Consider the following 15,328-nt stretch of genomic DNA (forward strand, 5'->3'; position numbering starts at 1 on the left):
AACAATATGATTTGTATAAATGGATTTCCTAATATTGAACCATTTTTAGAATAAATCTCATTTGCTCATAATTTATAAGCCACTGGTCTTACTTTCTGTGCTAGTTGGGAAGTGAGGACCTTTTTTATTGCCTCCGTGATACAATTTAACATTTCTGTTGTGAGTGTTGAAAAGTTGGCTGTGAAGCTGGTGTCCTTTGGGGAAGGAGGGAAGCCGGCTGGCCTGTGACTTCCTGCTGCACTTGTGGTGGGAACCTTAACACTTGGCCCTTTTCTTTTCTTTTTTTCGAAGTCCTCTTGGTTGATGACTGTTTACTCTATAGATCTAGGAAGACTGGAAACCTCTGTCTTCCTCCCAGATTTTCCTGTGACTTCAGAAAGTTGCTTAATTTCTGGCAGTTTGAGGATTTGGATTATTGTCGTCTTCTTTCCTCAAACGAGTTTTCTATTTTAACTGGTTGTAAAAGAGATAGCAAGAAGAGTTTATTACCACATATAGGGCTTATGTCTGAAAAAAACAGCATAGCGCTCCAGAAACAAAACTTCATCAGGTTAGTCAGTATGTGCCCGCTTTCCTACTGTGTCTTAGCATGGTGTGAGGAATCACTGAGATGGGAAACAAGCACATAGCATTCTTGAATATTCCTGTCCTCGTGATGGCTTAGAGCTGGGCTGAGAAGACATCGAAGGAATAGTTATGATGGCTGAAGGGGTGATGCAGGACCATGGGTCTGTGTCACGTTTGAACTCATTCTAGCCTGAGGCTTGGTCCTGCTTCCCCAAGAAGGTGATGTTTAACCTGAGACTGTTCCGAAGGACGGGGTGGGGCTGACAAGGTGAGAGTAGGTGGGGATGGCATTCCAACCAGGGAGAATGTCGTGGAAAAACGTGCTTTTTCGGAACCTGCAAATATTTTTGCTTTCTTTGGCTCTTTTCCTGCCGTAGGCCTCAGCAACTGTTGCCATTCCCAAAGAACACCATCGCTTTGTTATTGGCAAAAATGGAGAGAAACTGCAAGACTTGGAGCTAAAAACTGCAACCAAAATCCAGATCCCACGCCCAGATGACGCCAGCAATCAGATCAGGATCACCGGCACCAAAGAGGGCATCGAGAAAGCTCGCCATGAGGTCCTGCTCATCTCCGCCGAGCAGGTGTGGCCGGCCACGGGCCTGGTGTGCATGGTGGCCTTGCCCCGGCCGCCGGGAGGCCCGGATCTGTGCCCTCATGGCTCTGTCCTTCCCTCTCAGGACAAACGTGCTGTGGAGAGGCTGGAAGTAGAGAAGGCGTTCCACCCCTTCATCGCGGGGCCGTACAATCGGCTGGTCAGCGAGATCATGCAGGAGACGGGGACACGCATCAACATACCCCCGCCCAGCGTCAGCCGGACCGAGATCGTCTTCACGGGGGAGAAGGAGCAGCTGGCCCAGGCTGTGGCTCGCATCAGGAAGATTTACGAGGAGAAGGTAGCAGCCGGGAGGAGGCCCGAGAACAGCCCGTCCTGCGCCGTAGCCTCTGCGGCCTGGGCAGCCCCAGTTCCCACAGTTAGCAGGTGGCACCCGTGCTGCCCCGTAGCTGTGGGGCAGTGGGCCAAGCTCTGCTGGACGGCTGTCCCCACAGCTTCCCACCCGAGCTCCCCCTGCCCTGTGTGCCCCTGGGCACGTGCTGCTCAGAGCTGATCGGGCCTTTGGGTGCGCTCTTAGCCTGAGTCGGTGGGCATTGAGGTCTGGCGCTGGTTCCTTTATTTGGGGAGAGGACGGGGTGTTTTTGTTTCTTCCTAGTTGCAGTGATTACTCTGGGCTTGACTTAAATTCTGCCGTAATTCTTTTGAGGAGAAAACCCAGTCCTTGATTAGTGGAGTTTCTGGGGATTGACTGGTCATCGTCTTCACTTTTCAGGGCTCACTTGCTGTAGTCGGGGCCCCGTGTCTTGCTCCCTGCCCTTCCCTCTGACACCCTTACGGTGCTCTTACTTAGAAAAAGAAGACCACAACCATCGCGGTAGAGGTGAAGAAATCCCAGCACAAGTATGTCATCGGGCCCAAGGGCAATTCCCTGCAGGAGATCCTGGAAAGAACTGGAGTTTCTGTGGAGATCCCACCTTCAGACAGCATCTCAGAGACTGTGATACTTCGAGGCGAGCCTGAAAAGCTGGGGCAGGCGTTGACTGAAGTCTATGCCAAGGTAACTGCTCCCTGTGGGAGACTCCGATTAGCGTTTCCTGGGACCGTGTCAGGAGAGGGGAGCACTCACCTGTCTCTGAGCCCTGGTGAGCCACCTGGCTTGGTGTTCACGAAACCTGGACTCTGCAGACCCACGGGTTTGTTTCCTGGTTTTCCTAGGCCAACAGTTTTACGGTCTCCTCCGTCTCTGCTCCTTCCTGGCTTCACCGTTTCATCATTGGCAAGAAAGGGCAGAACCTGGCCAAAATCACTCAGCAGATGCCAAAGGTAAGGAATTGTTGTCTGCCGCGTTGAGTTGATCTTGGTCGTCCCATTTCTGAGATTGGTTTTGTCCGGGGCGGGGGCGGTGCCTTTGAAGACGGGGGCACGTGTTTTAAAGATCAGTTGTTGTGGGTGACAGTCAGCTGCTGCGTGGTTAGCCAGGGGTGAGCAGAATACGTTTTTTCAAATACCTGTGTCACGTCTTTGGGTCTCTTTAACCAGGGAAAGAGTGTATTGCTAAGTTTAATGAATATCTCAAGAAGTATCTCATTTAGTTGTTACGGTGTCGTAACTTGTGAGTAGTTAACATCTGAGAATTTCGTGGAGAATCGTGTGCAGGTGGAGTTCGTGGGCCTTTCTGCCCTCCGCGTCTCTGTCCTTCGGGCGGCAGTAGGTCCAGGAACCTTGGCCGAGAACGCGTGCGTCGTCTTTCGTTCCTGTTCCGTTCAGAGCCCTGGTTCCCGCAGCGGGGCTGGCTCCGTGGCGCCAGCCTCCCGGGTTGCCCTCCCTGTGCGTTATTCCTCGCCTGGTGTGTTGGGCCGGGTCGGGGGGTGGGGGGCGGTGGTGGTGACGTTTCTCCCCCGTTGTCGTCTGTCTCGTCCCCCTCGCACACCGGGGGGCGTGAGCAGTGAGGTGTCGGTGTGCTTCATGCCAGTGGTTTTGGGGGCGCACAGTGGGGAGGCCTTTGCGGTTCCCACACAGGGTTTAGTACCAACATCATGGTCATCCCCAGACCGCCTTTCCAACTTCTCCTGGTGTCCGTGGATCGGCTGCTGCCCCGGGAGAGCAGCCCAGGCTCTCAGAGGAGCTTGCTGTGGCCGTGCCGTCCCGGTGGGCCGACTCTTGTTTTGGTGCGGTAGGTCCACATCGAGTTCACAGAGGGCGAGGACAGGATCACCCTGGAAGGCCCCACGGAGGATGTAAACGTGGCCCAGGAACAGATCGAAGCCATGGTCAAGGACTTGGTAAGGGGCCCCGGGTGCTGGCCGAGTGGGCATGGGGCATAATCCTGGCACTTGCCAGTCAGACCTCACGTGGGGGCCCTGGAGGCGCGGGAGGGGGGCCCAGTCGGCAAGTGGCGAGTTCTGAAACGGCTGGAAGCTGGCCGGAGTCCGGGAGAGCCGTGGGTAGACGAAACCTTACTGGGAAGGAGGGTCTTTCGAGGGTGCCTGCAGGACGATCCTGCCGCAGATCCTGACAGCTGAGTGGGAAGAGAGGGCAGCCGCTGCCGGCTCCTGGGCTTTGGTTCTGGCTGTTTGTCTGCGGATCTGGGCCCAAGTCTTGGACTCTGCTCTCCACTGGCCTGCTCTGTGCTTCTCCCACAGATTAACCGGATGGACTATGTGGAGATCAACATCGACCACAAGTTCCACAGACACCTCATCGGGAAGAGCGGGGCCAACAGTGAGTGGGGGGGGGGCGGGGCACGTGGAGGGCAGGCGGGGTGTCCTCAGCAGAGCGCCAGCGGGGGGCGGCCTAGACTCCTAGCCGGGGCCTCCCCCCGGGGCCGAGGTTGGCCTGGAGCTGATGGGCCTAGAGGTGAACGTGGTGAGCCTGGTAGTGAAGGCACGCAGGGGTCCGTGTCCTCGCAGTTCAGCCAGACCTGCTGGGGTGGGGTCTGCCGTCTGCCGTCCTCACATGCACCACTGACCACGCCCCTGCTGGGCTGGCCAGCCCAGGCTCAGCCGGGGACTGAACCGGGTCAGGTTGGAACGTGCCAAGTGAGCGCTCTGCTTGAATCCGCGGATGTCAGATGTTTTTTAAAATCCACTGCTTTGCTCAGTTTAACTTCAGTGCCATTCCAGGCATCACGGTGCTCACCAGTCCTGAGAACAGCTCTGTCCCCTGTGTGTGACCTTTGGTGGAGGTGAGGTAGCGGGCACCCCGCCAGTGTAGGTAGGATGCCTCCATGTGCCTGCCCTCTTGGGTTTTGCCCTGTGCAGTCCATTCTTTGTTCAGAGTAAACGTAAGCTAGTTGCTGCTGCTTTATTTGGTGTCAGTTGTGAGTTCTGGAGCGTTTTAAACAACGGGCCCACGCCCGCACGGAGTGACAGCAGTCCGTGCTGCTTGCACCGTAAATTTGCTTTTCTTTCTTTTGTTTTCTGTTTTGGTTAACTGCAGTGTTTTCTTGAACAGGAAATGTAAGGAAGTGCAGTTCTGATGTTAATTTCTGGTTTCTGCTCCCTGGGAAGTGCAGAGCCACTTTGCGTTGTTCAGAGAATTGTGTCTGTTCCGTTTTCTTCTGGTTCAGTTCCTCACCTTCGTTTTCTTTCATCTAAAATCTGCCGCCCAGCTTCTGTGTCCTTGGCTCTCGTCCTGTGTGGTTCCACCCTGGAACAGCACCTCCTCACAGCAGCCCCCGAGCGGGTCGGCTCATCATGGCTGTGTCCATGTTTGCTCACATCCTTCCTTGGCGACGCTCTGAGGAGCTTGGTTCCCCTTTACTACATGGTGGGCAAAGTGCCACCCCCATTTCCTGGTGATGAGGCTTCCCCAGGGTGTGGGAGCCTGGGTCTCTGTCTGGAGAAGGTGACAGGAGGAGGATTGTCAACACCACTGGTTTTGCCAAGGCAGTGAAGTGCTCAGGCTGGAGCTGAGCTGACGATGGGGTCTCCTTAGGCAGCATGGCCTCCGTGGGCTCCAAGGTGGTCGACGGGGGTGCTTTTATCTTCAGGTGATGTGGGAGCTTCTGGTTTTTAATGGCTTCCTATTTTTGTTATATTTTTGAGAGTAATTTTTTTTTTACTTGAACAGTAGTTGTCTGTCTCCACATTAGAAATGCCCTGGCCATGCCCAGACCAGCTGTATCTCAGGCACCGAGTGGCCCTCGCCCTAGGACACTGCAAGTTCTCAGGGAGGTGCCAGCATGTGGTCCATACCAGGCTCCTTGTAGAACATGGAAGGTCTCGCTGTGGAGTTTGAAGGCCTAATCATCCTTTTTGCTTATGGGATGAGTGGTTAGCTTTGTGGGGGCTTTAGCCCTGTCCTGCCGCGTTGTGAGTCATTGGTGGAGCAAGGTGGATTCTGCATCCAGCCGTGTGTGTCCTTTTGTGTTCTTCAGTAAACAGAATCAAAGACCAGTACAAGGTGTCTGTGCGCATCCCTCCCGACAGCGAGAAGAGCAACCTCATCCGCATCGAGGGGGACCCGCAGGGCGTGCAGCAGGCCAAGCGCGAGCTGCTGGAGCTCGCCTCCCGCATGGTAAGCCCGCGGCCGGGGCTGTGTCTGCGCGGCAGCACCTTCCTCCTGTGCCGTTCTAGAGGGTGACCGGTGCGGCTGTGACTTGCTGGTACCGAGTTTCCTTCATTCCCCCCCATCCCCAGGGCCCCATGTAGTGCTAGGGAGGTGCTAGGGCTCTGCAGTGGGGTTCTCAGCCTTGGCCAGACCCCAGAGTCCCAACTGCAGTGATGACTTTTCTGGAGGTGATTCTCGTGTGCAGCCAAGGTCTAGAAGCACGGCTGTGTGGTTATCTGCACATCCGGGGTGGGGGTTGGTGCCTTGTTCCCCGTCCCTGAGACTAAGCCACCAGCCCTCACACACGTTTCTTGGTTTTCTGAGTCAAATGCAGACAGATATATCCTTGCTCTGGGGTGTCTTATCCTGGTACTGGGTTACTGAACCCTTATTTCTCTGTCAACCTGATGCCAGTCTGATGCAGAACCTCCCAGAATTGTTTGAAATGTTTGGTTGGCTGTTAGTGTTTGTCCCTGTATTCCAGCTCTGCTCGTTTTCTTGTATTTTTCCCACGTTTTGATAGGACCTCTGGGGGAGGGTGAGAGCCCCACGGGTTCAGTGCCCTGTGTTGAACCACTTAATCATCCGCACAGGGACGCGGTCCGAGCCACCCAGTGTTCAGGAGGGCCGTGCGGAGCGCGAAGCCTCGCAGCCCTCCCGTTAAGTAGAATTGCTGGACGAGCTGCTGCAGTAGCACTTCTGCGTGAAGGGTGCTGCGCTCCGTGTTTTCGTGCTACTTTGTTCAGGAGAATAACACGCAACCAGAGTAACATGCAGTGTGGGCATTGCTGGAGAGAGCAGGTGTTCCGCGAGCGGCGCTCTCTGCCAGCCGCTGACGCCTGGCACTGCTGCAGGGGTGCACCTGGGCGCCCCTCACTCTGGTCAGTTGTATTTTTAGGAAAACGAGCGTACCAAGGATCTAATCATTGAGCAGAGATTTCATCGCACAATCATTGGGCAGAAGGGTGAACGGATCCGTGAAATTCGGGACAAATTCCCAGAGGTAAAGGTTTCCCAAAGACATTCTTGATTCAGTATTTTGGAATCCAGTCCTCGCTAATAATCAGACTTGGTCTCCTGATGATTTGTTCTAGGTCATCATCAACTTTCCAGACCCAGCACAGAAAAGCGATATTGTCCAGCTTAGAGGGCCCAAGAATGAGGTGGAAAAATGCACAAAATACATGCAGAAGATGGTGGCAGATCTGGTAAGGGGACGTTTTCCATCCTTTCTTGTGCGACAGTGTCAAGGGTAGTAGGGGGCTGGGGGTGTTCCCCAGAACCCCTGCTTCGGGGAGCACACTCGGGCACTGGGGCAGCCGCCCCCCCACGGTATTTAGACCAGCAGAAATCCTTTTCCCGTGCAGAGTTACTTTGTTTCTTTTTATAAATTTATTTATTTACTTATTTTTGGCTGTGTTGGGTCCTCATTACTGCACGTGGGCTTTCTCTAGTTGTGGTGCACGGGGGCTACTCTTCGTTGCAGTGCACGTGCTTCTCATTGTGGTGGCGTCTCCTGTTGCGGAGCACGGGCTCTAGGCACGTGGGCTTCAGTCATTGCAGCACGTGGGCTCAGTAGCTGTGGCTCGCGGGCTCTAGAGCGCAGGCTCAGTAGTTGTGGCGCACGGGCTTAGTTGCTCCGCAGCATGTGGGATCTTCCCGGACCAGGGCTCGAACCCGTGTCCCCTGCATGTGGGATCTTCCCGGACCAGGGCTCAAATCCGTGTCCCCTGCGTTGGGAGGCGGATTCTTAGCCACTGCGTCACCAGGGAAGTCCCTGCTTTGTTTCTTGAGGGGTCTTCGGATACCTAGGCAGAGAAATTCTCCCATCCAGTAAGGAGAAGAGAGGTTTTACACAGGTAGCCTGAGAAGTCACTTATTGATTTGTCATCTTCCTCAAAACTTGGAATGTGAAGAGGCAGTTTGGAAAGTGCTGAGGGCGGTTGGTGGGAGGGCTGCAGATGCCCCGTGCTTTCCAGGGGTTCTCGGGGGCTTGGACTTGACCTCCACAGAGAGGTGATGGGGAGGGCTTCCCAGCGCTGCCCTGGAGGGTGCTGCTTTGATGTGCATTTTGAGCTCTCTCCTGGGCCTGGCATCCCGGCCTCTGCCCATCCTCAGGCAGCTCTGCTCCTGGGTGTGACACCCACAGAGCTGGTGTGTGTCCAGGCACTTCTGGATTGTAGAACACGTGTGTAACAGATCGCAGGCGCTCTCGCAGGCCACTCTTCACGAGAGGGACTTTGCGGTAGCTGACTGGCACGCCCCGTTGGTCAGTTGTTGGATAAGTTGTCTCACCTATTCCTGTGACAGATCTCTGGAGGTCAGGCGGGGAGAGAAGTGGGTCGCAGAATCCTGTCCTCCCGTCCCACCTTCAGGCACAAGAAGGACAAGTCAGTCTGTAATACGACGGTTAATTGTACCATCTCTTGTGTTTTTTAGGTGGAAAATAGCTATTCAATTTCTGTTCCGATCTTCAAACAGTTTCACAAGAACATCATTGGGAAAGGAGGTGCAAACATTAAAAAGGTGACCGGCCGGCGTGTCTCCCGAATCTTGGCTCTGCCCCCCCTGCCCCCGTAGCCCTGTGCTGTTCTGGCTTCAGAGCTGAAGAAGGGAGCCTTGCTGCCCAGCCCTGGGAAGTCAGCCCCTCACGGTCCCCTCGCTCCTTGTAGATCCGGGAAGAAAGCAACACCAAGATCGACCTTCCTGCAGAGAACAGCAACTCGGAGACCATCATCATCACAGGCAAGCGAGCCAACTGCGAGGCCGCCCGGAGCCGCATTCTGTCCATCCAGAAAGACCTGGTAACGGGACGCTGTGTGGTGGGGTGCTCTAGCCTGGGGCCTGGGGCGCGGGGCCGGGTGGGCCACCGAGGGATGCCTGCCGCTTGTCCCACTCAGGTGCTTGGAAATCGTCCCATTCTGAAGGTGTTACTTTTTTTTTTTTTTTCTCAATTTTTTGAAAAATTAACAGGCAAGAGACTGCACGTGTTTAAAGTGTGCAGTGTAAGTTTTGACTGCTGGAGTCACCTCCACAATCCAGATAGCGCACACCGTCACCCCGAAATACCCTTGTCCCCCTTCACTCCCGCCTCTGCCCCACTGGGCTCCTGGCGCCCCCCCATCCACCCTGGTCTCCGCGCCGCCGTGGGTTGGGGTGAGTTTCCTGCTTCACTGTGTGAGGGGAACCGTGGCGCCTCCTCCCGGACGCAGGCCTAGCTGTGCTCAGACCACAGGTCCTTTCAGATTCACCACGTTGTCACGTGTCGGTGCTGCTTTTCACTGCCGGGTGACGCTTCATTACAGGAGATCATGTTCCTTCTTGTGTGAGCTTTGTAGTTTGTGTGTTTCAAGGGGTTTCCTCTTTTATCTAAGTTGTCAAGTTAACTAGCATAAAAATTTTCTTAATGTTCACGTATTATCTCTTTTCTGTCTCTGGTGATGTCATCTTTCTCATTCCTAGTATACGTAATTTGCAGCATTGTAGAATGATCTCCTTTTAACCCTCGTAATATTCTTTTCTCTGAAATCTACTTTTTCTCTTATCAAAGTGAGTTTCTTTTAGGCAGCTTGATTTTTTATTCAGTCTGACAATCTCTGCCTTTTAAATAAAAGTGTTTACGTTTTAATCACGTTAGTAATTATATATGTTTGTGTGGTATGTTATGTATGGCATGTTTTATTACATACACTTAGCAAGTTAATTAAATTACATTTAATGTGACTATAATTTTTTCATTTTTAAAATTGTGACGTTTGAAAAACAAAATTCAGCATCCTAACCACTTTTAAATGTCCAGTCCAGTTCAGTGGCACTCAGGCCATTCACACTGTTGTGCAGCCGTCACCACCGCCACCTCCAGAACTGTCTCATCTTCCCAAATGGAGACTCTGTCCCCACCAAATAACAGTTCCTTCCTCCCCTCTCCTCAGCCCCTGGCCCCCTCAGTGTGATTATTTTACGTAGAGCACTTGGATTTAAACCTGCTGTCTTGCTATTTGTTTCTGTTTGTCCCATCTACTTTGTTCTCTTTTCTGCCTTCTTTTGGGTTAGATGTTTTTATGATTCCTTTTAACCTCCTTTTTTGGTCTATTGGGTGTACCTCTGTTTTATTTTAGTGGTTGCTTTAGGGTGTTCGGTATACATCTTCAACTTACCACAGCCTGCCTTCAAGTGACTTGATGCTGCTTGAGCCGCAGCGTAAGGAACTGAGAACAGTGGGCATCCAGCCCTGCCCCCGCTGCTGTGTTTTGTTGACATACTGTAAACCCTACATGCATCTTAATAAGAAAATATACGCACGTCAACATATCCTCTGCGCTCTAGCTGTTCATCCCTCCCTCCCTCCAAACCGTGACAACCACCAATCTTTTCACTGGCCCCATAGTTTGCCTTTTCCAGAATGTCAAATAGTTGGAATAGCATGTAGCCTTTTCATACAGGCTTCTTTTACTTAGCAGTAAGTAATAAGATGGATCGTATCATAATAGTAACATTTGGTTTTGTAAGAAACACCAGACTGTCTTCCACAGTGGCTGCACCATCTCGCATCCCCGCCAGCCTCCACATCCTCAGGTTGGCGGGTTTCATTCAGCACTCGAGGCTTTGCCTCAGTGTCTCTCACTTAACAGTGGTTTCCGACGAGACACCTGATGTCATCCTTGCTCCTCTGGCCTGTTTGATGATCGTATCACCAGCTTTTAGCAACTTATGATGTGTCCTGGTGTAATTTCATTCATGTTTCTTTGGAGTTCGAAGCCCTCATCTAGCTTCTTGGATATGTGAGGTTAGAGTTGTCATCAAAGTTGGAAATATTTGGGTCATTATTTCTTATTATTTTTTTCTATCCTCCAGAAACTCAGATTACCTGGTGGTAGGCAGCTTGACCTTGCCCTGCTGTCCTCCAGTGCTTTTTTTATTTGGTGGTTGGGGAGGAGGAGTGCTTTTTTTCCTCCTTGAAACGGTCTCTTCAAATTCATTAGTTTTTTGCAATGTCTGATCTGTGATTACACCAAGTATATTTTTCTCTTTCCATATATTGTCTTCACCTCTACAAGTTCAGTTTCAACCATTTGTTTTTATGCTTGACACATTCAACCTTGCCTTTGGCTTTTTGACCTTGTGTAGTCTAGTGATGAAAATACCTGTTTTAGTGTCCTTGGCCCGCTGGCTCTAACATCTGTGTCATTTCTGGGTTGTTTTCCATTGTTCATTCCTCGTGATGGGTGGTTTTTTCCTACTTCTTTGCATGTCCGGTTTTTTTGTTTGTTCTTCTTTTATATTGGATGCTAGATGTTATGAAGTTTACTTCGGTGGGTGCTGGATATTTTTGCGTTTGTATAAATATCTTTGAGCTTCGTTAAGTTACTTTAAAACAGTTTGCTCCTTTTTGGACTTGCTTTTTAGATTTGTTAGGTGGGATCACAGCGGTGCTTAGTCCCGGGTCTGTGGCGGTCCTTTCCCTGGCCTGGCTGGTCTCCCTGCACGTTCAGCCCGTGAGCCTGCAGTGCTGGGGGCTGCTCTCTCCCTGGACGGTCAGGGCTGCATCCTTGATGCAGGGGCTTGGCCGGGGGCAGGGACCGGGCTCGGCCTGTCGGCTTCCTGTCTCCGGCGTCTTGTCGCTGCGTCACGTGGGAGGTGAATCCAGTCCCTGGTGCTCCGCCTTGAGTAGAGGCAGGGTCGTTGCTTACGGGGCTCTTGCGGGGGTTGGTCCTCGGGCATCTCGGCCCTGCCTCTGCTGCAGGCGCCTGAGGGAGACATCTTGTGTGACGTCACGGCTTTCCCTCCGCGTCATGTCTGCCCTTGCCCGCCACACAAAAACCTGGCTCACTCGCGCTGTGTGTGATTTCAGGCCAACATAGCCGAGGTGGAGGTCTCCATCCCTGCCAAGCTGCACAACTCGCTCATCGGCACCAAGGGCCGCCTCATCCGCTCCATCATGGAGGAGTGCGGTGGGGTCCACATCCACTTCCCCGTGGAGGGTTCGGGAAGTGACACCGTGGTCATCAGGGGCCCTTCCTCGGACGTGGAGAAGGCCCGGAAACAGCTCCTGCACCTGGCGGAGGAGAAGGTGAGCACTGCCCAGGAGGGTCACTGTGTCCGTCCTCATGTCACACTGGACGCCTCCACACACCCTCTCTGTGTGGCACGTTAGCAAACACCTATATATACCTGTATGTCTCTGATTCTTGCCACCGCTGAAGGGCCTTTCCAACTCAGATGCCTACATATTCAGTGTAGAAAATTTGCTGTTAGGCTTGTTATTTGGGGCTTTTTCCCTCAAGTATGATTTACATACAGTAAATCTTAGTGTATAGCTCTGAGTTTTGACAAGCATATGTTCATGTGACCGCCACTCAAATACAAACCTTTTGACTGTCACCTCCCAAGGTTCTCCGTTGACTCAGTCGCCTTTGTCCCTTTGTTAAAACCCAGGTGCCCCTCTGTTTGTGGACTTGGCTCCTTTTCAGCAGCACCGCAGGTGGATGCCAGCTTTATGGGACGTCTCAGGAGTCCTTCAGCTTTGTGCTTTTTAAAATTGCTCTGGCTATTCTAGACCCTTTGCCTTTCCATGTGCATTTTGGAGCCAGCTTGTCGATTTCTAGAGGGAAGTCCTGCTTGGATTTTGATTGGGGTCATGTTGAATCTGAAGGTCAGGTCAGGGCAGGGAGAATTGTTGTCTCGGCAGGTTTGAATCTTCCGGTCCACATCGATTCAATTTTTAAACTCTCTGAGTTTCCATTGGTGTTTTGTCGTTTTTAGCATGAAGGTCTTGTTCATGTTTTGTTCGGTTTGTATCTGTTTTGTTTTTAGTGGCATCATAAATGGTACTTCTTTATACAATTGGCACTTCAATTTCCAGTTACTGTCACACGTAGAAGCATGTTTGATTTTTGCATATTGGCCTTGTTTTTTGCATCTGGTCTACAGCTCACTTATCAGTGACAGTACCTTTTTTTGTGGATTCTTGTGAGTTTTATAGGTGAAACCCACCATCTGTGAACGTGCAGTTCTTTCTTTCTTTCTGAGCCGTACCGCCTGTGTGTCTTGTTTACTACGTGGCTTGGGCCTCCCGCGTGCCGTTCAGTAGCCGTGGTGAGCGGAGAGCCTCTCCTGGCTGTGGACTCGGGGAAGCCCTCGCTCCCGCACCGTGCGGCGTGAGGTGCGTTGTGGGTCTTTGGCACTTGCTCTTTATCCAGCTGAGGAAGTTCCCTTCTGTTCCGAGTGTGCTGAGAGTTTTTATCAGGAACGGGTGTATTGTAGGATCTGTTGACATGATCACCTGGTTTTTCTTTTTTTAGTGTAAATGTTAGATTGATTTGGTGTTTAACCAACTTTGGCGTTTCTGGGGTGAACCCCACCTGGTTTTGATGCATCATCCTGTATCATGTTGCTGGGCTGGGCTCAGCTAACTCGTTAGCTTTTGTAGAATGCTGCTATTTGTGAGTGTCTGTCTGAAAAGTTGAGGATTCTCCATGGTGGTCTGTGAAACCGGCAATTAAAGATAACAGAATTCGGTTGTTCACCGTTTAGCTTGGGGGCCAGGTTTCATGACAAGAGAAAGGGAGAGTGCGTGCCCGGCGTGGGCCTGTCCGCCTGGGGTGTGTCCCCCTCACACTCTCCTGACGCCTCTGCCAGAGGAACCGGCATCTCAGCGAGCTCGCTGGGCCAGGGCCTTTTGTGGTATCAGATGAGGGCCTTGGTTGGCTTGGCCGTCTCCGAGCTGGAGGTTGCAGCTGGTGGTGCGTAGGTCACCTGGAGCCCTAGGGAGTGAGGACTGGACAGGGCGCCGTCCACTGGCGTCGGGAGCAGTGTGGGTGCCCGGGCCTGGGAGGGGCTCCCGGCGTGCCATGGGCTTCCTGTTGTGCGGGTGCAGTCCCCCCAGCCCACGCCCCCTTTGCAGATGGAGATAGAGAGCAGCTTGCAGAAGCTTGGTCACTGCTGGTCAGTGGCAGGCCTGGGGCTCTAGGCTGAGTGCTGTCCCCACCTTGGTGTCTCTGATCATGGAGGGGAGGAAACGCGAGTGCCATGTTGTCCGGGTGTCTGTCCGCGTGCTTGCTGAGGTTTGAGTAGCCCCCTTGGGAGGGACGTCGGTGACACTGTGAGGAGAACTCCCCCTCACAGCGCCATCCCCTAGGCCCTCTTAGTCACCTGCTCCAGGGCCCAGGCAGGTGGCTCAGGCCAACAAATGTGGGGTTGGTTTCTGCAGCAAACCAAGAGTTTCACTGTCGACATCCGCGCCAAGCCAGAGTATCACAAGTTCCTCATCGGCAAAGGGGGCGGCAAAATCCGCAAGGTGCGTGACAGCACCGGAGCCCGCGTCATCTTCCCGACGGCTGAGGACAAGGATCAGGACCTGATCACCATCATAGGGAAGGAGGACGCCGTCAGGGAGGCTCAGAAGGAGCTGGAGGCCCTGATCCAGAGCCTGGTGAGGCCCGGGGGGAGCCGTGCCCTGACCGTGGGTCCCGGGACTGCGGCGCCGTCAGCGGGGCGGGTCACACTGCGCCCTTCTCTCAATGCCGCAGGACAACGTGGTTGAAGACTGCATGCTGGTGGACCCCAGGCACCACCGTCACTTCGTCATCCGGAGAGGCCAGGTCCTGCGGGAGATCGCCGAGGAGTACGGCGGGGTGATGGTCAGCTTCCCGCGCTCCGGCACGCAGAGCGACAAAGTCACCCTCAAGGGGGCCAAGGACTGCGTGGAGGCGGCCAAGAAGCGCATCCAGGAGATCATCGAGGACCTGGTGGGCGCCCGGGAGGCTCGGCAGGGCTCCGGGCCCCAAGGCGGGTGGGCGTCGCACAAGGACCGGCCCCCCCCAAGGGGAGAGGTCCCCTGAAAACGGGGGCAGTTTCTGAAGCAGCCTTTAGAACCTCGCCCTCCTCGTGGGTCAGCCCGGCCTCCGGACGTCCTCTGGCCCTTGTGGCCACGCTTGCGGGATGGCACCTAACGGCAGGAGGGCACCTCCTGCGGTGCGGCGGGGGAGGGCCCTCCTTTGTCTGCAGAGCAGTGGGATGTTGTTACGTTCCAGTCCTGGGCGGTAGCCGCGTCAGTGCACTTTTGTACCATAGTCTTTTTGGGAAACGCTTCAGAAAGAGGCCTCCCCTTTGGCCCTGCCCTGCGCCGCAGGCTGTCCATGTGCTGGGAAGTGGCTATAGGGGGACGGAAACAAAAGCGGTGGATGTGAATTTGACCCTAAGCAACGAACCTTTGCCGGTTTTTTTCTTTTTGCTCTGTCTCCCCACAGGAAGCCCAGGTGACCATAGAATGCGCCATACCCCAGAAATTCCATCGATCGGTCATGGGCCCCAAAGGTTCCAAAATCCAACAGATTACTCGGGACTATAACGTTCAAATTAAATTCCCAGACAGAGAAGAGAACCCAGGTGAGTCCCGGCGGTGAGCCCTGTGCTGAGTGGGAAGCGGAGGGGGGGGGGGGTGTGTGTGTGTGCGTGCGTGCGTGTGTGTGTGTGTGTGTGTGTGGCGGCTGTTGGGTGTCCTGGTGAAGCTCCTCCCTTCCTGGGGCTCCTGCGCGGGTGCACTGCCGGTGCGGTCGGCTGTCCTGGGGGCTTCCAGAGGTTCAGGGTCACTCCCTGGTTTCTCAGAGGTGGGCTGTGTTAGTTGCTCCAGGGTGATGAGGTGCCCTTCAAATG

At 53.6% G+C, this 15,328-nt stretch overlaps 1 protein-coding gene across 3 annotated transcripts in view; it reads left to right on the forward strand.

Moving 5' to 3' along the window:
• HDLBP (high density lipoprotein binding protein) overlaps positions 1 to 15,328 on the forward strand; it is a 67,408-nt gene that overhangs the window by 44,767 nt on the left and 7,313 nt on the right. For all 3 annotated transcript variants that reach the window (XM_068544057.1, XM_068544056.1, XM_068544055.1), the window contains 15 exons: positions 945 to 1,151; positions 1,248 to 1,463; positions 1,974 to 2,180; positions 2,339 to 2,446; positions 3,301 to 3,405; positions 3,766 to 3,844; positions 5,502 to 5,641; positions 6,573 to 6,677; positions 6,769 to 6,882; positions 8,114 to 8,200; positions 8,347 to 8,478; positions 11,526 to 11,744; positions 13,884 to 14,105; positions 14,203 to 14,421; positions 14,923 to 15,061. In XM_068544057.1, coding sequence (XP_068400158.1) covers positions 945 to 1,151; positions 1,248 to 1,463; positions 1,974 to 2,180; positions 2,339 to 2,446; positions 3,301 to 3,405; positions 3,766 to 3,844; positions 5,502 to 5,641; positions 6,573 to 6,677; positions 6,769 to 6,882; positions 8,114 to 8,200; positions 8,347 to 8,478; positions 11,526 to 11,744; positions 13,884 to 14,105; positions 14,203 to 14,421; positions 14,923 to 15,061 — 2,299 coding nt within the window. The remainder of the gene's footprint in view (positions 1 to 944; positions 1,152 to 1,247; positions 1,464 to 1,973; positions 2,181 to 2,338; positions 2,447 to 3,300; positions 3,406 to 3,765; positions 3,845 to 5,501; positions 5,642 to 6,572; positions 6,678 to 6,768; positions 6,883 to 8,113; positions 8,201 to 8,346; positions 8,479 to 11,525; positions 11,745 to 13,883; positions 14,106 to 14,202; positions 14,422 to 14,922; positions 15,062 to 15,328) is intronic.

Source organism: Eschrichtius robustus, chromosome 5 (genome assembly GCF_028021215.1).
Source record: "Eschrichtius robustus isolate mEscRob2 chromosome 5, mEscRob2.pri, whole genome shotgun sequence".
Lineage (NCBI taxonomy): Eukaryota > Metazoa > Chordata > Mammalia > Artiodactyla > Eschrichtiidae > Eschrichtius > Eschrichtius robustus.